This window comes from Schistocerca gregaria, chromosome 3, assembly GCF_023897955.1.
Source record: "Schistocerca gregaria isolate iqSchGreg1 chromosome 3, iqSchGreg1.2, whole genome shotgun sequence".
Classification (NCBI taxonomy): domain Eukaryota; kingdom Metazoa; phylum Arthropoda; class Insecta; order Orthoptera; family Acrididae; genus Schistocerca; species Schistocerca gregaria.
The window spans coordinates 740,616,804-740,643,807 of record NC_064922.1 but is presented as its reverse complement, the minus strand read 5'-3'; the positions used below and the strand labels follow the sequence as shown (position 1 = coordinate 740,643,807).

The window sequence follows — 27,004 nt, the reverse complement described above, 5'->3', positions numbered from 1 at the left end:
TGGAAGTCATTCCCTCATGTCTCAACAGATGTCCTATCGTTCTGTCCCTTCTCCTTATCAGTGTTTTCCACATATTCCTTTCCTCTCCGATTCTGCGCAGAACCTTTCCTTACCTTATCAGTCCACCTAATTTTCAGAATTCGTCTGTAGCACCACGTCTTAAATGCTTCGATTCTCTTCTGTCCCGGTTTTCCCACAGTCCATGTTTCACTGCCATACAATGCTGTACTGCAGACGTACATTCTCAGAAGTTTCTTTCTCAAATTAAGGCCGGTATTTGATATTAGTAGACTTCTCTTGGCCAGGAATGCCCTTTATGACATTGTTAATCTGCTTTTGATGTTCTCCTTACTCCGTCCCTCATTGATATCTTACTGCCTAGGTAGCAGAATTCCTTAGTTCAATCTACTTCGTGACCATCAATCCTGATGTTATGTTTCTCGGTGTTCTCATTTCTACTACTTCTCGTTACCTTCGTCCTCCGTCGATTTACCCTCAATCCATACTCTGTACTCATTATAGTGTTCATTACATTCAGCAGATCATGTAGTTCTTCTTCACTTTCATTCAGGACAGCAATGTCATCAGCGAATAGTATCAATGGTATCCTTTCACCTTGTATAATGTGCCCTATTTTATGCACCACAAAGACAACGTGGCATGATGTACGAGTTCAGAATGAAACACGCTTAACAACAAAAATTTTTGGAAACCGTGGATGATAGTTACTGCTGTAGAAACCAGTTTTTAACAATGAAGACTAGTTTGTGCGATCTTGGCTATTGAAAACTTTTTCCCAAGTTGAACAGCGTTGTTTTCTGCATACAGTTGAGGAACAGTTCGAAGGCAATGATGGCATCAGAACATTTCCGCCGCCACAAAACAGCATTTGTGAGGCAGTGATTTGTGGGCAAGAACATTCCTGAAATAAACCGGTCTGACCTCAACCGAATGGAACACTATTACGGATGACTCAGAAGATGGACTTCGTTCCAGATCTCGGACTAACTTTGGTTCAGCTCTTGAGGGAGCGTGGCATTTCTCCCAACAGGGTTCACGGTGTCATAAAAGTGAACGGGGAACACGACGATATTAATGTCCTCTAATAGATGTCCCGATACTTTTGGTCAGAGTGCATTAATAATCCAAATGTGGATCGCACCAAATTGCACAAGAGGAATAGCTGTTTTGAGCATTTGAGTCTCTCGCTGACATTTAGAAAGAAACAATATGTCCGCCATCCAACGGAAGAACTGTAACACGCTCTTTTATGGAGAAGTGTTTATTTCATTTTACTTAATTTTACATACGCGTCTTAATTTTCATCATCCAGTACAAAACTGTGCCATAACTACGCCAATCTGTTTTGGGACATTGCTACGACACTTTTTTTCACTAGCTGCTTATTTTTTATGACCCACCGTTTAATTTCTTATGGTGGGTCGTATGTTGCCACTTAGCTGCTGTGATTGGGTCCGGTGTGCGGTGTGACAAAGTAACACCAACCCGGCTCCCGTCCCCACTCACACCATTGTCCGTGTCCCGCCACGTGGAGGCGGGCTCTTTTTTTGTGCAGCATTAGAAAAACTTATAACTAATACAAAATCAAGTGAGATATTAATGAACAAAACGATATTAAATATTTAGAAAGAAGGAAGGAAGGAAGAGAACTGAATAGAGATGAGAAAGGTATAACATTGCCAGTCACTTGGTTGTGGAAGGCGGCCCGGGTCTTGGAATGACCCTCAAGACGCTGGCCATAGCTCACCATGCCTTTAACATCTACCACCCTAAAAACTAACTTAACTAGACGAGATTAGGGTACGTTAAAGCTAGAAACTAAGACTAAGATCTCCATGTCCAGCCTGCTAAACTTTTTACGATATACAATAGTGAGGTAACTGATTTTGTGCTTGGCTCGAAGTTGCTAATGAAAGGGCACTTGTGGTAATAGTGATAAAGGTAATGACGCTAACGGTTTGTGTTGAGCCAACAAGGCTCCTAGTAGAGTACATCAGGCGCAAGCACCTCCCGGCCCCGCCGACAACTCGACCTGAACGGTGGTTTTCCCCGACCTACGATAGGTATCCGTCGGGTTGGGCTCAAAAGAGAGGGACCACAATTAAGATCCTTCCATCCTCAGACGACAGCGAGACATGGTTGATTTGGGGGAAGGGGACCAAACAGCGAAGTCATCGGTCTCATCGGATTAGGGAAGGATGGGAAGGAAGTCGGCCGTGCCCCTTCAAAGGAACCATCGCTGCATTTGCCTGAAGCGATTTAGAGAAATCACGGGAAACCTAAATTAGGTTGGCCGGACACGGGTTTGAACCGTCGTCCTCCCAAATGCGAATCCAGTGTGCTAGCCACTGCGCCACCTCGCTCGCGCCCGCGTTAGCGAATTCTGGTACGTGGCGCCTCACCTTTTCGTCTTCGCGCTCGTTGTGGTGGCTGTAGGTGTGGTTGTCGAGCTCGGCGCGGAAAAAGAAGCGCAGGCCGCAGCGGCTGCAGTCGTAGGGCCTGGCCTGGGGGCCGTGCGCCGCGAGCATGTGCTGCTGCAGGCCGGCGGCCGCCGTGAAGACGGCGCTGCACAGGTAGCACGTGAAGCTGCCGCAGCCCGCGAACGTGTGCTCGATCAGGTGCGTCTGCAGCTGCAGCGGCGACGACAGCGCGCGCCGGCACACGTGGCACTCCAGCCGCGGCCCCGCGCCTCCGCCGCCGCCGCCGCCGCCGCCCCCCGCCTCCAGCAGGTGCGTCGCCACGTGCCGCTGCACCGCCGCCTCGCTGTCGAAGCTCACCTGCGAACGCGTCAGGTCTCACTATAATGCGCCTGCAGTCTCCGAAAAGACAGGAGGGAAACTTCATAACTATGAAGGGACTTCAAAATGAAGTTCCCAGTTAAGAGCATTGCGCAACAAGACTGGAGCATTGTCAGAAGGGAAGACACGTTCAGAGTTTCCTCCAGAGACGGCGTCAGAGCATGGGAGTGAAATGGCGCGGCAGTTTAAAACATGTAAGGTGCCTCTTACGTGAGGAAGACATTTTTACCAGTTTTAATAAATTATTGTCTCTCATTGATGTATTCACGGTAGTTAGACCTACTTCTATGCCATCGATGTTTGCTAAAGTTATCGAGAGGGTTGTATATACAAGGTTACTGGAGCATTTAAATTCACATAATTTTCTGTCACATGTACAGTTCAGCTTTAGAAATGGTTTAACAACTGAAAATGCTATATTCTCTTTTCTCTGTGAGGTTTTGGACGGATTAAATAAAAGGTTACTAACACTAGGTATTTTCTTTGATTTAACGAAGGCTTTTGACTGTGTTGACGACAAAATATTACTGCAGAAGTTGGACCATTATGGAGTAAGGGGAGTAGCTTACAATTGGTTCGCCTCTTACTTGAAGAACAGAAAGCAGAAGGTAATTCACTGCAATATTGAGTGTGGTAGTGATGTTCAGTCCCAATGGGACACTGTTAAGTGGGTCGTTCCCAAAGGGTCGGTGCTGGGGCCACAGCTGTTTCTTATTTACATAAATGATATGCCTTCTAGTATTACAGGTGATTCAAAAATATTTCTGATGACACCAGCTTGGCAGTGAAGGATCTTGTGTGTAATATTGAAACAGTATCAAATAATATAGTTCATGAAATAAGTTCGTGGCTTGTGGAAAATAATTTGAGGCTAAATTACAGTAAGACTCAGTTTTTACAGTTTCTAACTCACAATTCAACAAGAACCGATATTTTGATAAGACACAATGTGAATATTATAAGCGAGACGGAACAGTTCAAGTTCTGAGGCGTTCGGATAGATAGTAAGCTGTTGTTGAAAGCCCATGTCCAGGATCTTGTTCTGAAACTAAATGCTGCTTTATTTAACATTAGAACAGTATCTGAAATAAGTGACAGTTCAACACTAAAAGTAGTTTACTTCGCATATTTTCATACGCTTATGTCATATGGTATTATTTTTTTGGGGTAATTATTCTGATTCAGAAAGGGTATTTTTTGCTCAAAAACTGGCTGTTCGAGCTATGTGTGGTGTAAGTTCGAGAACCTCTTGTCGACCCCTATTCAATAGTCTGGAAATTCTGACATTGCCCTCACAGTATATATTTTCTTTAATGTCGTTTGTTGTTAGCAATATTACCTTATTCCTAAGAGTTAGCAGCTTTCACTCAGTTAATACTAGGCAGAAATCAAATCTGCATGTAGAATGCACTTCCTTGACACTTGTGCAGAAAGGAGTGCACTATTCTGTTGCATCCATTTTCAATAAGCTACCACAAGAGCTCAAAAATCTTAGCAGTAGCCCAAACGCTTTTAAGTCTAAACTGAAGAGTTTCCTCATAGTTCACTCCTCCTATTCTGTCGAGGAGCTCCTGTAAGAGTTGAAAAATTAAGCAAATTCCAGTGTTACGTTGTTGATTTTCTTTATTTAAACTTACGAATTGTCTATGTTACTTATATTTCATTTATCTGTTTCTACTATCTTGTTATAATTTCATGTATTGACTCGTTCCATGACCATGGAGACTTCTCCTTAATTTGGTCCCACGGAACAATAAATAAATAAAATAGGAAGTGCTGTAGTCCGTAGACGGCCATGTGTCGGAGGGCATTTCCCACACTGGGTGACGAAGCTACCGTATGTCGCACGTATTGGTGTGGGGCTCTGCGCTGGACCGTAGCAACAAGCGTCAGCCTGGGAAATATACATGACGGGAAGTGGCGCCAAAGTCACCGATTTTGTTTATTTATATTTAATAATTAAAGTCATTTATGACAATAAGAATACTAGGAGGAGCCTCTGGATGTTTAAAACTATTTATCATAATTCTGCCTCGTTAAAATTCACACCCGTTCATTAACAAATGCATATCTTAGTAAGTACGAACTTGATCGAAATCCACCAACTGTGACGAAACTAGTAAGAGATACGGACTGCACGCCAAAGTCCGCAGTCGGCGTTAAGAGCTCTTCCTGTCTTGTTCGATGGTAGCCATACTCTCGGTTACAAGTAGTTTGTGACATGAGTGTTTCATTATCGATCTAATAGGAATATAAGTGATATTACGGCATTCTGAATGTTAATTTCGAGTAAATAGATACCCCAAAGTTGATCGACAGCAATTTCAGATAATTAGCTTCCACCGACAGAGACATCCAATGCGCCAATGAAGAATCTGCACAGGACTACATTTACGAGAACTGCACCGCGCACAGCTAGGAGGAAATCCGACGACACGACCCACCAAGGCGGATCAAGAAAGGTCCAACTTACACTCCCAAATTCCGGGTGGAAATGCTGACCAATTATACTGTACGTCACATATACCACCCTCTACGGACTCGCGGCTAAGCTGAGTAATAACAGTATCAGTTTACAAGCGAGGAAATCTTACAGACATACTCTTAAGATGAAGTACGCCGGACAGCACGATGCTTGTGGGTAAAACATCTAAATTGCACAACGTTCAACGTGAAATTCTGGCAGTCTATGGACTAAATGCAGTGGCCTCATCCAATCATAGAGAAATTGTGTCAACAGTCTGATCAAAGCCGCACAGACATGGATGATGCTGACAATGAAAGAAGGTCAACGGCTTTGACACCAAACAACAATGTCCGGCCAGTAGAGGAACTGATTTGCAGCAATCTTAGTTTTTCCGAAAGTGAGGAAGTTCATACAGGAGCAGGTTTCTAGTGAGGAATTTAACGACTGATAGAATGTTCCGATCGTTACTCAGACTTGGTCACTAGGCTGAAAAATAGTGACGTGCCTATGCCACTTTGAAGTGTAAGACAGCTTTCAATAAAAGTTGCTTGGTATAAGTTATTGGCATGCCATTATAATGTGCAACCTCCTTTTTTAGTCTCCATGTATAACAGTGCGAAAGACCAGGATGTAAATGAGATTCGAGAGAAGATGGAGGAGGAGGAGGAGGCTAGAGGAGGAGGAGGAAGCGTTCTGCCTACTGTAATTGTGACTTAAATGACCTGCTGTAAGAAACTGAGTTTTGAATGTTAACTGCCAACCATTACCTCAGATGGTAATGTTAATGTCAGTTCCCATTTATGAAGGCTTGATATTCTATTAGAGTGACAGACACTGTACACAGCACTTCAAACTGACTTTTTCCTTTTAAATGATACTGATACAAATGTATTCTATTGCTCGAGGGCGGTTACCATTGTTGATCAAGTGCAACTATGGTCTATAAGCAAATAAACTTTAATAATTTGCCATGCCAGTCTCTTCCCAGGCTTGCAAATCAGTAACCTGTTAAAAACTTTCAGTGTGTGTAGTAGTTTTCTAAATAGCGGTGAAGGAAATATTTATCTCTAGATTCTACCACAGTTTAAGCAGCAGAAATTTCTCAGACTCACCTTTGTTAAAAATGTATGTGGCGGAAAAAACTCTCCCAACCTGTACAATCTAATTGTAAAACCAATCCAAATAGCAGCCACTTACGTTAGGCAAAAGATCTAGCACATAGGCGAATGCATAAACTTGTCAGCACTGGATCCATGAAACGACAGGTAGTCACACAACAATGACAGAAAGTGAGGACCAGATAGGTAGTGGTGTAGAATGGAATGACAGAAGACAGTAGGAAATTACCAAAAATAATAGCGCATTTTGATATTCTTTAGGTAGACAGGGTAAAAACTGGGAGTGAAAGCTTATCTACAAATAGCAGAACCGAGACTGCCGTTACAAGAATCTAAAGGCATGAAACGGAAGCAGCAGTTGAGAAGAAATCTAAAGATTGGGCAAGCTGAAAGGGAAATACACGGGAAATAGAATTGAAGTTAAGGGAGAAGAAATAAAAACTTTGAGGTTTGCCAAAGACATTGTAATTTTAACAGTACTTGTACGAGTTGTTTAACAGAATTGATTTTATTTTGAAAAGAGATTATTAGTTGGTCAACAAAAATTTAAGACGGGAATGGGATGCAGTCGGATTACATCAGGCGATGCTGCGAAAATTGATTGCAGTTCAAAAATGCAGACTGGCTATACCAAGAAAAGCATTTCTGAAAAATTGAAAGTTATTAGAAAATTACATAAATTTAAGTCTTTCCCTTGCTAAGAGTGAGATTCAGAGGAGAAACTGATCAGACATGAATACAGGCTATTGAAATGCGCTGTTACACAACTTGTAAGGTCACATGGATAGGTAGCATAACTAATTAAACGACGTTGAATCAAACTGGAGAAAAAAATTATGGCGAAATTTGGCTAAAAATGGATTCGTTGACAGGAAATGTTCTTTGGCATCATTTAACAGGCAGTTTGGGGCAAAAGGAAACTGCAATAAGCAGCTTCAAATCTATGTAAGTTTCACTAGTTATGCAAAAATGGAGAAGGTTGCACATAGTATACCCTCGTGGAGAGCTGCATCAAATCAGATTTTTACTGAAGGTCAGAACACAAGCTACGCTTTATTTAATTATTTACTATATTCCATTTTCTCGATGAAAATAATGCGAAGTTATGTATAGAATCATATTTATGTGAAAGTTTGTGAGCATACATACCTAAGACAAAAACAAGGATGATTTGCCCCAGAGAAAGACAAAAATTAAGGAAGTCGCTAAAGCATTGGCCCACCTCTGACCATAATGCAAGCAGTTATTTGGGTTGACATTGATTGACAGTTGTTGGATGTCCTCCGGAGGAATATTGTGCCAAATACTGCCCAACTGGCCCGTTAGATCGTCAAAATCCGGATATGGTTGGAGGATCCTGCCCATAATGCTCCAAACTTTCCCGATTAGGGAGAGATCCGGCGACCTTGCTGGGCATCGAGGTTCAGTTCGAAGCGGGGCTCATCACTGAAGACAGTTACACTCTATTCAATGAGATTCCATGCCGAAGATGTATCTGGGGACGCCCCAGATAGCGGTGAGCTACAACTCTAAATGTCGCCCACCATACGGCCAACCAATGAGGAGTCATGGTCTGGGGTGCCATTTCTTTTCGTATCAGGACCCCATTCGTTGCAATCCGCGGCCTCCCTGCAGCAGAGCGGTATTCTACGCCTCGTTTGGTCACCTTTCATCGCAATCCATTCTGAACTTGCATTAGGGCAAGACAGTGCACACCGACACATGACGAAAGTTTCTACTGCAAACTTTATTCTGGCCTGCAAGGTCGCTGTATGTCTTTCCTACTGAGAAAGTTTGTAACATTATACAGAGGGTCCAAAAAAATGTATCCGCTGTTCAAAATCACATAACTGGCAAAGTAATTGACGGAGTTGTCTCATCTTTGGTAGTGTAATAGTTTGTAGTTCCGGCAATCGCCACACAAGCGTTGTATTGCGTTGTTTTGTTCTGTTAGATGACAGTCGCCAGATAGTGTTCTGTTCTTAGTTGCACCTAGTTACTTGAGCAAACATGGCTAGCGCAAGGCATACATTCGATGAAAGTAAGTCAGTTTTGAAGTGGTATTGTAAGTACGAAAACATTAATGCGATTCAACGGCAATGGCGAAAAGAGTATCGAACAGTGCCACCGACACGTTTAACGATTCGTCGCATTCGAGACAAATTTGAAGCCGAAGGCTGTGTTAAAGATGCACACAAACAACGATCTGGATGACTTGTAACAGTACCAAGTCCAGCTAACTCCCGTCGCATGTTACAACAATTCATTCGCTCAACACAGTGTCTGTGAGACAGTGTGCCCGTGAAACTGGAGTGAGTCGGTCAAGTATTCGGCGAATTTTGAAGACAGCAAAGTGGAAGTGCTACATCCCATGATTGCTACACGCAATGAACGGGAACGACCCAGATCTTAGAAAAGAGTACTGCGAGTGGTTTACTATCATGGTGCGCAACAATGATGTGTAGTCTGATGAGGCACAGTTCAAACTCAGTGGTACAGTAAATCACCACAATTGCATCTAATGGGCCGCCAAAAATCCGAACGTCAATGTAGACAAAGCCGTGAATTTTCCAGGAGTAAATGTGTGGTGTGGGTTGTCTTACCGGTGCTTGATTGGGTAATTCTTCTTTGATGGCAAAGCTACCGGTGAGGTGTACCTTCAGAAGCTCCAGACATCCATTTTACCTGTCATCCGAGACTTGTATGGAGACGGAAGAGTTTACTTTCAACAAGATGGTGCCCCAGACCACTATCAAAATCGTGTTAGGGCGTATCTCGACGAAAATCTACCAGGAAAATGGATAAGCAGTAGAGGTGCTGTGGAGTATCCACCACGTTCCCCAAACCTAACTCCTCTGGACTTTTACCTGTGGGGAACACTAAAGGATATCGTTTATCGACAAAAGCCACGCACATTGGATGAGCTTCGAGAATCCATCGTACATTCATGTACAAATATCCAGCTGAACACGTTGGAGCCAGTAGTTCGTGCTGCAGTTCGGCGGCATCGTTTGTGTATGGATATTAATGGTGACCATTTCGGACATCTACAGCAATATCTTTAAGTTGAACATCTACAGCGATATCTTTAAGTTGGACTGTAAGCTACACTTTCAACAAAAATGAGATAACTGAGTCAATTATTTTGCAAGTTATGAACTTTTTAACAGCGGATACATTTTTTGGACCCCTCTGTAGACCGGCCCTAACGATCTAACGCGTCAGTTTGACAGAATTTTCCACGATATCATAGAGGAGTACATCCAACGACTCCATTAATCATTTCCAAACAGAATAACTATTTGCACAACGGTCAGAAGTGGACAAAGGCTTTATTGACTTTCTCAATTTGTGAAGCTCTCTCTCTTGAATAAATCAGCCAATTTTTTTGAAATTGTGATCATTTGTTTGTCTGTACATCCCATCTACATATTTTCGTCCCATTCGGGAAATTTCTTCGTGGTTCATGTCTGTTTTCGTCTTAGTGTGTAGTTAGGACGTGTGTAGATTTGGTGCGGGATGCTGAATAGAAACAACATTTCTCACTTCAGTACTAGGTTCGACCAGATGTAATCTGTGCATTCAAATACCGTCACAAACTTGGAGACTTGAGGTGCAATCCGTTTATATGCAAGGATGAGTGAGACCTTTGTCCCATATTAACAGTTTTATTGACAGTAGAACTCCCTTCCGTTGCTACATATTGTGTGTGGACACTGGATGCCCGGTGTTAGCCTAGGCACATACAGAACATCATAACAGCAATACGGAGTGGTCGGGGTGAGTCACCTGGCACTTTATGCACTGGTAGGCCTTGCGGTGGGCGGCGGCGACGTGCGCCTCGAGCGCCTGCGGCGACTCGCACTTGAGGTGGCACTCCTGGCAGCGCGTCTGCTGGCCGCCCACCGCCGCAGCTGCAGCCGCCGCCGCCGCCGCAGCTGCAGCGGCCGCTGCTTTGCCCAGGCAGTCGGCGCAGACGGGCGGCTCGGCGTCGGCCGGCGCCGCGCCCGGCTTGAGGCACAGGCAGCAGGGCACGTTGCCGCGCTGCTGCTGCTGCTGGCCCTGTTGCACGTGGAATTTGGCGTGCACCCGCACCTGTCACACAACCAACAGCTCATCACTCACCTCTCACCGTATTCAAACAAGGAAAAATTGGAAAATATTTCTAGTAGATGGTTCAAATGGCTGAGCACTATGGGACTTAACATCTGTGGTCATCAGTCCCCTAGACCTTAGAACTACTTAAACCTAACTAACCTAAGGACATCACACAACACCCAGTCATCACGAGGCAGGCAAAATCTCTGACCCCGCCGGGAATCGAACCCGGGAACCCTGGCGCGGGAAGCGAGAATTTCGATTAGATTTCCCAACCATGTTATTGTTCTAGGTGGAGATTTTAATTTGCCGGATATAGATTGGGAGACACAAACGTTTATAACGGGTGGCAGGGACAAAGAATCCAGTGAAATTTTCGAAGTGCATTATCTGAAAATCACCTTGAGCAGTTAAACAGAGAACCGACTCGTGTGCGATAACATACTGGACCTTCTGGTGATAAAAAGACGCCAACTATTTGAAACAGTTAACGCAGAGCAGGGAATCAGCGATCATAAAGCGGTTACTGCATCGATGATTTCAGCTGTAAATAGAAATATCAAAAAAAAGTAGGAAGATTTTACTGTTTAGCAAAAGTGACAAAAAGCAGATTTCAGAGTACTTGACGGCTCAACACAAAAGTTCTGTCTCAAGTGCAGATAGTGTTGAGGATCAGTGGACAAAGTTCAAAACCATCGTATTATATGCACTACATGAGTATGTGCCATGCAAGATCGTAAGAGATGGAAAAGAGCCACCGTGGTACAACAACCGAGTGAGAAAACTGCTGCGGAAGCAAAGGGAACTTCACAGCAAACATAAACATAGCCAAAGCCTTGCAGACAAACAAAAATTACGAGAAGCGTAATGTAGTGTGACGAGGACTATGCGAGAGGCGCTCAATGAATTCGAAAGTAAAGTTCTCTGTATTGACTTGGCAGAAAATCCTAAGAAATTTTGGTCTTATGTCAAAGCGGTAGGTGGATCAAAACAAAATCTCCAGACACTCTTGACCAAAATGGTACTGAAACAGAGGATGACAGACTAAGGCCGCCGGTCGAAGTGGCCTTGCGGTTCTAGGCGCTACAGTCTGGAGCGGAGCGACCGCTCCCGTCGCACGTTCGAATCCTGCCTCGAGCATGGATGTGTGTGATGTACTTAGGTTAGTTAGATTTAATTAGTTCTAAGTTCTAGGCGACTGATGACCTCAGAAGTTAAGTCGCATAGTGCTCAGAGCCATTTGAATTTTGACTAAAGGCCGAAATACTAAATGTCTTTTTCCAAAGCTGTTTCACAGAGGAAGACTGCACTGTAGTTCCTTCTCTAGATTTTCGCACGGATGACAAAATGGTACATATCGAAATAGATGACAGAGGGATAGCAAAACATTTAAAATCGCTCAAAAGAGGAAAGGCAGCTGGACCTGATGGGATACCAGTTCGATTTTACACAGAGTACGGGAAGGAACTTGCCCCCTTCTTGCAGCGGTGTACCGTAGGTCTCTAGAGGAGCGTAGCGTTCCAAAGAATTGGAAAAGGGCACAGGTCATCCCCGTTTCCAAAATGGGACGTCGAAGAGATGTGCAGAACTATAGACCAACATCTATAACGCCGATCAGTTTTAGAATTTTGGAACAAGTATTATATTAAAGTATAATGACTTTTCTGGAGACTAGAAATCTACTCTGCAGGAATCAGCATGGGTTGGGTTTCGAAAAAAGACGATCGTGTGAAACCCAGCTGGCGATATTCGTCCACGAGACTCAGAGAGCCATCGACACGGGTTCCCAGGTAGATGCCGTGTTTCTGGACTTCCGCAAGGCGTTAGATACAGTTCCCCACAGTCGTTTAAAGACTACTTCTCTCCACAGTCGCCGCTCCGACTTAGATATCCATTGTAGCGCGATACGAGTGCCGTTTCACGAGTCGCTGCAACTATGGTACACCTTGTGAATATTTCGCACCACCATAATAGCACTAAATGCATTCTAAATTCAGCGGCAAACACTACCGAAATCAACCGACAGACAGCGACTGCGTACGAAGGTGACAGGGTACCAATACTTGAAACATTCAGTGTGAACTTGGCACTGCTACGACATGCATCCTCCCTGACCTGCCCGACTCACCAGGACTCAGTCCGTGAGGCTTCGATTTCATTTCACAGCTGAAGAAACCATTACATGAGAGGTGCTTTGCAAACAATGGCTCTGAGCACTATGGGACTTAACATCAGAGGTCATCAGTCCCCTATAACTTAGAACTACTTAAACCTAACTAACCTAAGGACATCACACAACACCCAGCCATCACGAGGTAGAGAAAATCCCTGACCCCGCCGGGAATCGAACCCGGGAACCCGGGCGTGGGAAGCGAGAACGCTACCGCACGACCACGAGATGTGGGCTTTTGCAAACAGGGCGGATGTCCTCACGGCATTTCGGCGGCAGGCGGTACACATTGATGGCAATGCCAGTGCATTCATTCAACGCCTTCCTTGTCGTTGGCGAAGCTCTGTGGCTGCACTGGGGCACTATTCTGGAGCACAGTACCTGATTTTGATTCATTTTTGTTCCATCTGTACGCGTGCAGAATAAATTTACACAGAGTTCCAATGCTTGTGTTTCATTTCAACCTCATATACTGGAACCCTATTTTTTGTTGACAGACGCACACTACCTTACCGGTTCAATCTACATCGAGTAATTCCGATAGTGGCGCATTGCTGGAGATATATGATAGTTACCACGACTTACGAAATGACCCTCGTACCAGACTTTCAGTAACCTCGTCATACAACGCAGCCACATGTCCTTTCCGCCAATTCTCGACGCTGGTCTGCAGCTCGTTGTCTGTGCCAAAATACTGTCCTTGCAGCTAACGTTTCATGCGAGCAAAGAGATGAAAATCAGAGGGAACTAAATCCGGGTTGTATGGTGGTTTATCAAATACTTTCCAACGAAAACGCTGGAGGAGAGTATTTGTTGCACCTGCAGTGTACGGCCGACGGCTGTCATGAAGTACAATACTTTACAACATTCCTCTTCGCTTGTTCTGAATAATCCATCGTAGACTATTTTTTCGATCCAGTGCTTGACTCAGTGCCACACTGCAGCCTATTAACGAAGGTACCAGCATACAGAATAGGTTCCCAGATATGTGAGTGGTTCAATGACTTCTTAAGTAAAGCAAAGCAGTACGTTGTCCTGGATGGCGAGTGTTCATCAGAGATAAGGGCATCGTCAGGAGTGCCCAAGGGAAATGTGATACGAATGCTGTTATATATGATCTGGCAGACATGGTGAGCAGCAGTCAGCGGCTGTTTGCTAATGATTCTGTGGCCTATGGAATGTTGTCGTCACTGAGAGACTGTGGGAGGGGACCAGGTGACTCAGACAAAATTTGTAGTTGGTGTGATGAATTAGGGCGAGTTCTAAATGTAGAAAAATGTAAGTTAATGCGGATGAGTAGGAAAAACAAACTCGTAAGGTTCAGGTACAGCATTAGTAGTGTCCTGCTTGAGAACTAAGTGTATAAATAAATTAATTAAAAATGTCCTGTTTGACACAGTTATGTTGTTTCAATATCTGGGCGATATGAAATGGATTGTAGTAGGGAAGGCGAATGGTCAACTTGGGATTATTTGGAGAGTTTTAGGAACTTGTGGTTCATCTGCACTGGAGAAAGCATATAGGACGCAACTGTGGCCTAGTCTTGGGTTTTGCTCGGGTGTTCGGGATCCACACGCGGTCGGATTACAGGAGGACATCGAAGCAATTCAGAGGCGGGCTACTTGATTCGTTATCGGTAGGTCAGAACAACAAGTAAGTATTACGGAGATGCTTTTGGATCTCGAATGGGAATTCCCGGAGGGAAGACGACAGTCTTTTTGAGAAACATTGTTGGTAAGGCGGGTGCCAGGTTGAGATTCACTGGGAGAGTCCTTAGAAAATGTAGTCCATCAACAAGAGAGGTGGCTTACAAAACACACGTTCGACCTATACTTTAGTATTGCTCACCAGTGTCGGGTTGATACAGGAGATAGAGAAGATCCAAAGAAGAGCGGGGCGTTTCGTCACAGGGTTACTTGGTATACGTGATAGCGAGATGTTTAGGAAACTCTGCAAGATAGGCGCTCTGCATCACGGTGTAGCTTGCTGTCCAGGTTTCGAGAACGTGTGTTTCCGGATGAGGTATCGAATATATTGCTTTCCCTACTTATACCTCACGAGGAGATCACGAATGTAAAATTGGAGAGATTCGAGCGCGCATGGAGGCTTTCCAGCAGTTGTTCTTCCCGCGAACCATACGCGACTGGAACAGGAAAGGGAGGTAATGACAGTGGCACGTAGAGTGCCCTCCGCCACACACCGTTGGATGGCTTGCGGAGTATAAATGTAGATGTAGATGTATTGAGAGTGTTTAGAGAACCGGCATGACTTCAGAAAGATTCTACTGCCGATAGCGTAAATTCGCATAGGGACCTCAAAGATAAGAGAAATTAGGACACGTACGGAGGCATTTTACCCTCGCTCTATTTGCTACTGGATCAGGAAAGGAAATGACTGGCTACGCGAGCTGTGGGCTGGGTGCGCACCTCTATGTCGGAGACGAGCGTCTGCCGGCAGACGGGGCAGGGCGCGGGCAGCTTGTCGCCCGCGTGGCTGGCGAGGTGGGCGCGCAGGTCGTCCTCGCGCTGCAGCGGCGCCTTGCACGCGGTGCACGCCGGCGCGCCCGCAGCCACCTTGCAGTGGGTCAGCTTGTGCTCGGCCAGCACGGCCGCCGACGGGCACAGCTCGTCGCAGATGTTGCACTTGTGCTTGCCGGTCGCGCCGGGACCGGCCGCCCCCGCGCCGCCGCCTGCACCGCCCACGCCGCCGGCTGCCGCCCCCGCGTGCGTCTTGGTGTGGTTCTCGAGCTCGGTGCGCGACTTGCACGTCTCGCTGCAGTAGGCGCACTGCAGGCTGACCGCGCCGCCGCCGCCCCCGGCCGCGCCGGCCTTGGACGCGCGCACGCCGCCCCCGGAGCCGCCGCCCTTGCGGCCGCCGCCGAGGTGCTGGTGCGAGTCCGTGGAGGTGGCGTCCTCCTCCAGGCGGCTACCCGCGCCGCTGCTGTCCGTGCTGCTGCGCCCGCCGCCCCCGCCCTTCGCCTTGGGTGAAGACTTCTGAGCCAGCTGTCGCGCCACGGGGCCGTGCTGTAATGGCTCCGGCGTCGCAGACGCGCTTCCGTTCACCACCTGCGACCGCAAACCGAAGTAAGATCATCGGAGGACGGATCAGTTGAAGTGGACGTAACGCAAAAAAATAACATCTGGTTGGAAAAGTGGTGTAAGCTTTGATGTTGGAAGCTGTGAGAACACTAATCAACACAAGTTTCAACTCTATAAGAGCCCCAGAAAAATAGAAAAATGCTTATTATTAGTATCATATCCAGTACTGGTTAAAACAGTCTTGATTGCTATTTTAGGTCTATTTTTCAACGACGCGTTTCGCCTTATTTAGACATCTTCAGATTATCTACATAGAAAACAGAGATCGAATACATATATTGAACAATCGCGATCGCGTTGTGCAGATTTGGATAACCTAAAAGCATGTATAAACAGATCAAATACTCAAAGAACAAATACTTTAATTTGGTATTTCTTAGAAAAATCTTTTAGTCAACCAAAGGATTCTCTGTGTTTCTATGTAGATAACCTGAAGATAACTAAATAAGGCGAAACGCATCATTTAAAAATAAAAAAACTAAAATTGCAACCAAGACTGTTTTTAACCAGTAATGTTTTGCTGTATGCCACATATGGATTGGAAGAATTTCTACAGTATCGTATCCACCTATTACAATAAATCCAACACATATTTAAACAGAAAAAATACACACTACTGACGCTATATAAATGTCACTAGAGAGGCACTTCTGACGCTACGATTGATAATTGAAAAAAAGACTAAAGAAAAATCAAGACACAATCACAGGATTCGTCGAACTGGAAACAGCGTTCAACAATGTCGAGCGGTGAAAGATGTTTGAAATTCTGAGAAAGGTAGGTATAATTTATAGGATAGGATGGGTAATATACAGTAAGTACAGGGACTAAGAAGGAACAATACGACTGGAAGACCAACAACAACCAAGGGCTTGTATTAAAAAAGGGGGTAACACAGGGATGTAATCTTTCGCCCCTATTGATCGATCTACACATCGAAGAAGGAATGACTGAAGCAAAAGAAACAGTCAATAATGGGATGAAAATTCAGGGAGAAAGGATATCAATGATAAGATTCGCTGATGTAAATATTAATGACGGCTGCAAAACAGCAAACCTGTAAACCTGGAGAGATTGAAAGATCACCGCCGGCCGCTGTGGCCGAGCGATTCCAGGCGCTTCAGTCTAGAACCGCGCTGCTGCTACGGTCGCAGCTAAGAATCCTGCCTCGGGCATGGATGGGTGTGATGTACTTACGATTAAGTAGTTCTAGGGGACTGAGATGTAAAGTCCCATAGTGCTTAGAGCCATTTGAACCATATTAAATGTAAATCTTCTCAGACATCTGTATCGGTATCTAAATATTAATGCTTGAATCCGACTGGGGTCATGTAAAGTGAGAAACGGGGTGGGTAAGGTGGAGGGGTGCTATGGGATTCTGTTCTGAGTCAATCGCTTTTTTCATGTATAGTATCTGATCAAAAGCATAACACACATTAGCAGACATTAATATGAGACGTATTCACTCTTCGCCTTTAGTATGACTTCAACTCTGTTCGGTGTAGTTTCAGTCGGGTGCACCAACGTCTGTAGAGTAATGGCAGTCCATTCTTCTTCAAGAGTCGAAACCAAAAAAAGTAGTTGGACCCTGGGGTCTGGAGCAAAGTACACGTTCTAACACGTCACAGTGTTGTTCCATTGGGTTCAAGCCAGTCTGTTTCAAGAATGTTACTGTGCACAAACCATTGCCTCACGGATGCTGCTTTATGACAGGGTGCATTGTTGTGCTGGCGCAGTCATTGTCTCGGTGCTGTTCCTCTCCTGAACGCATTACACCATGCTGAAAAAGTATTCATAAACTTCCACATTTAGTGTTTACTTCAGCGCAATGAAGCCGCCACAACTTAACCATGAAAAGCACCTACATAACCCAAAACCACCAACTCCGAGCTACACTGTTGACACTAGGCATATCGGCAGGTAATGTTCTCCAGCCATTCGCCAAACCCGAATCACCCCATCACAGGGCACAGCGTGATTCGTCTCCCAAAATCACTCGTTTCCAGTCATCCACTGTCCAGCAGTGTCGATCTGTACATCACCTCAGCTGTTACTTAGAGCATAGACTGCAGGTACAACTTCGCAACTTGCGAGCGTTCCTCCCGCTGGTTTCATGAGTTTCTTCACAACCACTCTCTCAACGCTAGACGGTCCCTGACCGTCAACCTGAGCTTTATATTGTTTATGGGTGTAGGGCCGTGTTACATACGCTGATGCGGGTTCGGGTTAGCTTTTACGTAATATTTTGTCTGGTAATACAATACAGGGTGATTCAAAAAGAATACCACAACTTTAAAAATGTGTATTTAATGAAAGAACCATAATATAACCTTCTGTTATACATAATTACAAAGAGTATTTAAAAAGTTTTTTTTTCACTCAAAAACAAGTTCAGAGATGTTCAATATGGCCCCCTCCAGACACTCGAGCAATATCAACCCGATACTCCAACTCGTTCCACACTCTCTGTAGCATATCAGGCGTAACAGTTTGGATAGCTGCTGTTATTTCTCGTTTCAAATCATCAATGGTGGCTGGGAGAGGTGGCCGAAACACCATATCCTTAACATACCCCCATAAGAAAAAATCGCAGGGGGTAAGATCAAGGCTTCTTGGAGGCCAGTGATGAAGTGCTCTGTCACGGGCTGCCTGGCGGCCGATCCATCGCCTCGGGTAGCTGACGTTCAGGTAGTTACGGAAAGATAAGTGCCAATGTGGTGGCGCCCCAAATATGAATTGTTGTGCTTCTTGTTCGAGCTGAGGGAACAGCCAATTATCTAACATCTCCAGATACTGTAGTCCAGTTACAGTAGCACCTTTGAAGAAAAAGGGACTATCAGATCAATTGTGTGATTGGATTGAGGAGTTCCTAGATAACAGAACGCCGCACGTCATTCTCAATGGAGAGAAGTTTTCCGAAGTAAGAGTGATTTCAGGTGTGCCGCAGGGGAGTGTCATAGGACCGTTGCTATTCACAATATACAAAATGACCTGGTGGATGACATCGGAAGTTCACTGAGGCTTTTTGCAGATGATGCTGTGGTGTATCGAGAGGCTGCAACAATGGAAAATTGTACTGAAATGCAGGAGGATCTGCAGCGAATTGACGCATGGTGCACAGAATGGCAATTGAATCTCAATGTAGCGAAGTGTAATGTGATGCGAATACGTAGAAAGATAGGTCCCTTATCATTTAGCTACAAAATAGCAGGTCAGCAACTGGAAGCAGTTAATTCCATAAATTATCTGGGAGTACGCATTAGGAGTGATTTAAAATGGAATGATCATATAAAGTTGATCGTCGGTAAAGCAGATGCCAGACTGAGATTCATTGGAAGAATCCTAAGGAAACGCAATCCGACAACAAAGGAAGTAGGTTACAGTACGCTTGTTCGCCCAATGCTTGAATACTGCTCAGCAGTGTGGGATCCGCACCAGGTAGGGTTGATAGAAGAGATAGAGAAGATCCAACGGAGAGCAGCGCGCTTCGTTACAGGATCATTTAGTAATTGCGAAAGCGTTACGGAGATGATAGATAAACTCCAGTGGAAGACTCTGCAGGAGAGACGCTCAGTAGCTCGGTACGGGCTTTTGTTGAAGTTTCGAGAACATACCTTCACCGAAGAGTCAAGCAGTATATTGCTCCCTCCTACGTATATCTCGCGAAGAGACCATGAGGATAAAATCAGAGAGATTAGAGCCCACACAGAAGCATACCGACAATCCTTCTTTCCACGTACAATACGAGACTGGAATAGAAGGGAGAACCGATAGAGGTACTCAGGGTACCCTCCGCCACACACCGTCAGGTGGCTTGCGGAGTACGGATGTAGATGTAGATGTAGATGTAAAAACTTTATTGGCTGAAATGGCACAGAAAACGTTCACCTTAGGCGAGTCACGTTCATATTGAGTTGTTTCCCGCGGATTCTCAGTGCCCCATATACAGACATTGTGATGGTTGACTTTCCCGTTAGTGTGGAAAGTTGCTTCATCACTAAACTCAATCTTTGAAACGAAAGATTCATCTGTTTCCATTTGAACAAGGATAAAATCACAGAAATCGATTCTTTTAATCTTATCAGCTGCAGACAGTGCTTGAACCAATTTCAGACGATAAGGTTTCATAACTAACCTTTTTCGTAGGACTCTCCATACAGTTGATCGTGGAATTTGCAGCTCTCTGCTAGCTCTGCGAGTCGATTTTCCTGGGCTGCGAACAAATGCTTGCTACATTTTCATCACTTGTTCTCGGCCGTCCAGAACTTTTCCCTTTGCACAAACACCCATTCTCTGTAAACTGTTTATACCAACGTTTAATACACCACCTATCAGGAGGTTTAACACCATACTTCGTTCGAAATGCACGCTGAACAACTGTCGTCGATTCACTTCTGCCGTACTCAATAACACAAAAAGCTTTCTGTTGAGCGGTCGCCATCTTAGCATCAACTGACGCTGACGCCTAGTCAACAGCGCCTCAAGCGAACAAATGTACAACTAAATGAAACTTTATAGCTCCCTTAATTCACCGACAGATAGTGCTTAGCTCTGCCTTTTGTCGTTGCAGAGTTTTAAATTGCTAAAGTTGTGGTATTCTTTTTGAATCACCCTGTATTTTAGCGTAGAGAACATGATGATGGCTTAATGACATGCCGAAACTGGTTGTCTGGAATAAATGGGAGATGAAAATAGAGCTGTTGGTGTCTGTATCGCTGATTGTTTTATCTATATCTATGTCGTCCCTCATGGTAACGCCAGATGAACCGCTAGGTTAGCCATACGGTCAAACGCATGGCTTTCCGGATTGGGAAGGAGCGCCTTGTCCCCGGCACGAATCCGCCCGGCGGACTTGTGTCGAGGTCTGGAGAGCTGGCCAGTCTGTGGATGGTTTTTAGGCGGTTTTCCATCTGACTCGGCGAATGCGGGCTGGTTCCCCTTATTCCGCATCAGCTACACTATGTCGCCAATTGCTGCGCAAAACAAGTTCTCCACGTACGCATACACCACCATTACTCCACCAAGCAAACATAGGGATTACGCTCGTCTGGTGTGTGACGTTCCCTGGGAGGGGGTGTCCACCTGGGGCCGAACAGCACAACAACCCTGAAAGAGTGGCTCAGTGTGAGGCGGCGGAGGAGTGAAGTGGACTGCGGTAGTCGTCGTGGGGTTGTGGACCACTGCGGCTGCGGCGGGGACGGAGCCTTCCCGTCGTTTCTAGGCCCCCGGTTAACATACAACAAAAAGAACGGATGAAGTGAAATGTTTTCGCTATGTCGAATAGATTAGGAAACTGAATATGTGTTTTTTTCTCCTTTGGGACCACGTTCGTAACATACTTTATGAATAATATCATTGACAACATCTACTAAGTATTTTATTATTTGTTTATTTCACATCGCGAAAGACTGGAACCAATGAAACGTATGGATAACAAAGTGTAATATGAGTTATTGCAGTGTTTTGTGTGTAAATGAATCTTGCGATGACATCGTCTATGTTGCCATTGTGATAGATACGCTCGTTTACAATACATTATAATTATACAATATAACCCACCACCTTAATGATTAGTGGGTCCTAAGTGTTACAATGTTATTTGCAGCTAATTACAGTTAAATTGTAAATTACAGACAGTACAGGTTAATGGGCAAACTAATATTTATGTTGAGCTATCCACACAAGTACCTACTTATTAGTAATCCTAACAGCCTGCAGCCTTAGAGGTGCAGTGTGGATATAAACATGCTGCTATGCCTTGCTCATCGAGCTAATCCCGATGAGCATGTCCTTGACACCAGGCAGGCAAAAATTACTAGTCGCTGCAGGTTCATATTTTGGTATCTACTTCTAATCCTACTAACTAACCTACGTTAAGTGCGGTGCTGTCATGTACCCAGTCCACCTAGCCCTACGCACATTTCTTGTTGGTCGTCGCAAGTCGCACGAATGAATAGCTACAATCCGTCCTCTTCGTGGGACTACCGGATGAGGTGGTAGACAACGCACCTGGTGGGTGGAGTGGTGCGTCTGCATGTGCTTGTCGAGCAGGAACTCGACGTGGAAGGCCTCCCTGCAGACGGGGCAGTGGAACTGCTTGGAGTGCGCTGCCATGTGGAACTGCATCTCGAGCTCCGAGCAGAAGCTGAGGCGGCAGAAGAGGCAGCGGTGCGCCGCCTGCTGCGCCTTGCCGGGGGCGGCGCCGGGGGCGGAGCCGGGGGCGGGCGCCGCGTGCGTGGCGCGCACGTGCAGCCCGAAGTCCGCCTCCGACCGGAACACCGCCGCGGGGCAGCCCGTGCACCGGAACAGCTTGCACTCGTTGCTGTGCTTCACCGCGAAGTGCACCTGCGGCACGCCCACAACACCCCACGTCACACAGTGCGCGCGCACAAGGGACGCGTTTTATCGTTCCTCTATTTACACATTGTCACACTCATTCTTGTGGGTTCATATTGCTTGCGCTTGTACACTGTGAAACTATGGGAGAAACTTCTCTTTGAGCAGCTCCTTTAGCTTCTAACGTGTATCAGAAACTTAGAGACTTAGCCTTGACATCACAGTATTAGAGAATGTTCATACGGAGAAGGGTTCGAAAATCTTTCAGAGCTCTGTCAAATTCTTCTCGCAGTATTATATCTTCTCTTTCATTTTCATCTACGTGCTTTTGCCTTTCTACAGGATGACTATTATTAACGTTTAAAAACTCCTAAGCTACGTGGGTGACGCTGAGTCAAGTAATTTAATATAAGAGAAATGGGCCAACAAATGTCGGGAAATACCCAGAATGTGTATGACAAATGCAGAACATGTGACGTCGGCGGATGATTAGAGTCGCCGCACGTGCAGCGGTTGAGTCTATCAACATGTCGCAGCTGACCATCCCAAGTCAAGTATTGCTGTCGGTGTAGCTCTAGGCCCATGTGCGCGAACTTACAGCGTGGGGCTCAGCCTTCGAGTCTTGCATGTGGCAATCAGTATTGTTTTCATCGCGTTGGGCAATTATGTGTACACATGCAGTTAAACTTTACTATTTCATTTACCGATCTTGTGGTCACGTCCGATTTATTGGAAAGTAAAGTACAACGTAAACGTAGCATGTTGCGTCACGTAAATGAGCATAAGCTACCAGTAAATGAGCCACGTTTTCCTTACTACATAGTCCCTAAAAAAAAGAAAAAAAAGAAGAAAAAAGCCTCGGGGGGTTAGCCGCGTGGTCTGAGGCGTCTTTTAACGGTCCGGGCGGCTCCCCCCTTTGGAGTTTTGCATCGTCCTCGGGCATGGGTGTGTGTGTGTTATCCTTAGCGTTAGTTAGTCTAAGTCAGATTAAATAGTGCGTAAGCTTAGGGACCGATGACCTTAGTAGTTTAGTCCCATAAGACCATACCACAATTTTATTTTCCAAAAAAACAAAAAAAGTAACAAACAAATAAAAGCAAAATAAGAACAGTCTTTGCTTGGTTACAGCGAGTACAATAATTTTGTAACTTCTGCATCGGATCACATTCACAAAAGGTGTTCGAATATAGGTTAGCGCAGCGGAGCGCCTTTTTGGGGCACTTTCTCCTGCGAGCGAGGATAGGATGGACAAGACAACAACTGGATGTGCTCCGAGGTAGGTCATTTGGTGACTTTCCATATGCAACATTTGTTATCGACGTTTGGGGTATTTCTCGACATTGGTAACCCCATCTGTCTCATACTAAATTACTTTCAACACTAAATCACTTTACACTCTGATAAGGATCACCGTCTGTAATACTGCCTTCAAGTTATTTCCATCGTGCAGCACCTTTATTTAATTAGTATTTTGTTTGCTTGCAGGCACACGTCATAGTCATGGTAGACACTGGTGCAAACGTTTCCGCTGTTGCCAAAACTGAATTGTAGCACGATATTCTACTTTATTAATGAAGAGCGATATCATGTTTTGGCCTCTCTAGAGACGTACTAGGAGATTTCGGGTATTTCACCGTGTACAATAAGTCAAGACATACGCCTGCAAACAAATAAACAAAAGAGTTAAGGTTTTTTAACATGGCTGTCATTCAGCGACTGTATTTAGGGACACAGTAGAGCGTCGATTATTCGAACGTCTGTCAACCGAACGACCGCTTAACCGAACTGTGTACTCGCTCGCACATGTTACTCTACCACCCTACCGACCACCATCCCCCTCACTTCCAAACCAAGTTTCCCACAGTAGTCGCCGCACTGGCCCACCGCTAGCTGAATATTGCTTCTAATGGGACATTTACAAGGCGCTGCTGACAGGCCATGCCGCCAGTCGCTGTGTTTCAACAATCAGCACACTTCTGTCGGCTTGGCACTGGCAGTAGAAGTAGCGGCAGTATCAAAGCTGTTAACAGCAACAGCTCCGCCAGCTTAAGAGTTGAGGCGTGCCGCTGCGCGCAGTTTGAAGGATTGCGCGCCCCCAAGAAGAGCTTCTCACGGTGCTGCCACCTTTTGTTCTCTGTTACGACCTATTGTGTGCTGCTGCGTGAAGAAGTGAAATTGACGATACAAAGTGCTTAAAGGTAAACGTGTCGTCCTTTCTATGAGGGACAAGTACGAGATTATTAAAAGGTTATTGAAGGTGAATCTTCAACTACTTTATCCAATTTTTTGGCAAATAAACATGTACAGTTCGATTATCCGAACAAACCCGTTTTCCGAACACCCATGTCTCCCAATCACTTCAGATAATCGACGCTCCACTGTATTTATTTATTCGAGGTGACAAAGCTTTGCGACTACCCCTTGTTGGTAAGGTACAGTAAATTGTAGATGTAGTGCAAATATTCTTGACTTAAAAGACTGGAAAACGAACGAGAAATAAAAGGTAAGTGTAAAAAGGCTCGTGCAGCGTGCTCGTAACGAGCTGATGATCTGGCGGAAGCGATCCCGCAGCGTACCTGGATGGCAACTTTGGAGTCGAACATGTCCTTGCAGAGGGAGCAGCGGTAGAGGTGGTGCGCGTGGATGTCCATGAGGTGCTTCTGCAGCTCGTCGGGCTTGGCGAACAGCTTGAGGCAGGAGGAGCAGCCGAACTCGGTGGCGGTGGCCAGGAAGTGCGAGGCGACGTGCGCGGCCAGCGCGTCCTCGCCGGGGCAGGCGGCGCCGCAGTGCGCGCAGCGGGCCGCCAGCGGCAGCGCGGGCGGCGCGGCGGGGGCGGCGGAGGCGGCGGCGGCCGGCTCCAGGTGGTGCGCCACCACGTGCTCGCGGAACGACTCGAAGTCCGGCAGCGCCGCCGAGCACTGGCTGCACAGCAGCGTGCCCGGGTGCTCGTACTGCGGACCCAAACGTGCGCCGCGGCTCAGCACCGGCTCCTCTGCTCCCACCGCTACAGCTTATACGAGGGGCGTTCACATTTTTCGTCGGCCAAGAAAAAAATGCGGAATTTGTTGTGGGACATCGTGAAGTACACTACGGGCCATTAAAATTGCTACACCACGAAGATGACGTGCTACAGAAGCAAAATTTAACCGACAAGAAGAAGATGCAAATGAGTAACTTTTCAGGCCGTTCACACAAGGTTGGCGCCGGTAGCGACACCTACAACATCCATACATGAGGAGTTTCCAACCGATTTCTCATACACAAACAGCAGTTGACCGGCATTGCCTGGTGAAACGTTGTTGTGATGCCTCGTGTAAGGAGGACAAATGCGTACCATCACGTTGCCGACTATAATAAAGGTCGGAATGTAGCCTATCGCGATTGCGGTTTATTGTGTCGCGACATTGCTACTCGTGTTGGTCGAAATCCAATAACTGTTAGCAGAATATGGAATCAGTGGGTTCAGGAGGGTAATACGGAACGCCGTGCTGGATACCAACGGCCTCGTATCACTAGTAGTCGAGATGACCGGCATCTTATCCGCATGGTTGTAACGGATCGTGCAGCCACATCTCGATCCCCGAGTCAGCAGATGGGGACGTTTGCAAGACGACCATCTGCACGAACAGTTCGACCACGTTTGCAGCAGCATGGACAATCAACTCGGAGACCATGGCTGCGGTTACTCTTGACGCTGCATCACAGACAGGAGCGCCTGCTATGGTGTACTCAACGACGGACCTGGATGCAGTAATAGCAAAACATTTTTTCGGATGAATCCAGGTTCTGTTCACAGCATCATGAAGGTCGCATCTGTTTTGGCGACGTCGCGCTGAACGCAAATTCGAAGCGTGTATTCGTCATAGCCATACTGACGTATCGCCCGGCGTGGTGGTATGGGGTGTCATTGGTTACACGTCTGTCACCTCTTGTTCGCATTGACGGCACATTGAACAGTGGACGTTACACTTCAGATGTGTTACGACCCGTGGCTATACCTTTCATTCCATCCCTGCGAAACCCTACATTTCAGCAGGATAATGCACGACCGCATGTTGCAGGTCCTGTACGAGAATTTCTGGATACAGAAAAAGTTCGACTGCTGCCCTGGCCAGCACATTCTCCAGATCTCTCATCAATTGAAAACGTCTGGTCAATGGTGGCCCAGCAACTGGCTCGTCACAATACGCTAGTCACTACTCTTGATGAACTGAGGTATCGTGTTGAAGCTGCGTGGGCACGCCATCCAAGCTCTGTTTGACTCCATGCCAAGGCGTATCAGGGCCGTTATTAGGGCCAGAGGTGGTTGTTCTGGGTGCTGACTTCTCAGGATCTATGCACCCAAATTACGTGAAAAAGTAATCACATGTCAGTTCTAGTATAATATATTTGTCCAATGAATACCCGTCTACCATCTGCATTTCTTCTTGGTGTAGCAATTTAAATGAGCAGTTGTGTATTTCCGCTTCAACACCTATAGCTTCATGAAGTTCCGGTGGCGTTTGTTAAGCAGGTGGGTTCCAAGCAGAGCGCTGTCATTGACTTCCTTTTGACGGAAAAGCGGAGCACTTCAGATATTCAAAAGAGCCTGCAGAATATGTACGGTGAGAGAGCAAAAGCATGGTGAGTCATTGGGCGAAGCATCTTCCGCCATCGCAACAAGGTTGTGCAATAGTGCTCGATCTCCTCCGCGCCTGCCGGCAGGCCACATACAGCCGTCACTCCCGAAGTGTTTGAACGTGCAGACACTCACTCGAGTTTTTGTATGTCCACCTCTGGAGGTCTGGAGAAATACGGCCATTCACTTATGTGAGGAAATGAACTCCTACAGCCGACCCTACGATGTCATTTGTTGTAAGGTTACCAGTTTTGATGCTTCAATGCACCATCTTCAGGCC

General features: G+C 45.9%; 1 protein-coding gene across 1 annotated transcript in view; it reads right to left on the bottom strand.

The window, feature by feature from the left end:
• Positions 1-27,004, bottom strand: part of LOC126353831 (zinc finger protein 423 homolog) — a 235,262-nt gene that overhangs the window by 4,903 nt on the left and 203,355 nt on the right. Inside the window, exons 7-11 of the mRNA XM_050002964.1 lie at positions 24,683-25,057; positions 21,780-22,115; positions 15,099-15,737; positions 10,194-10,499; positions 2,424-2,798 (exon numbers count right to left, since the gene is read on the bottom strand). Of these exons, the coding sequence (XP_049858921.1) occupies positions 2,424-2,798; positions 10,194-10,499; positions 15,099-15,737; positions 21,780-22,115; positions 24,683-25,057 (2,031 nt within the window). The remainder of the gene's footprint in view (positions 1-2,423; positions 2,799-10,193; positions 10,500-15,098; positions 15,738-21,779; positions 22,116-24,682; positions 25,058-27,004) is intronic.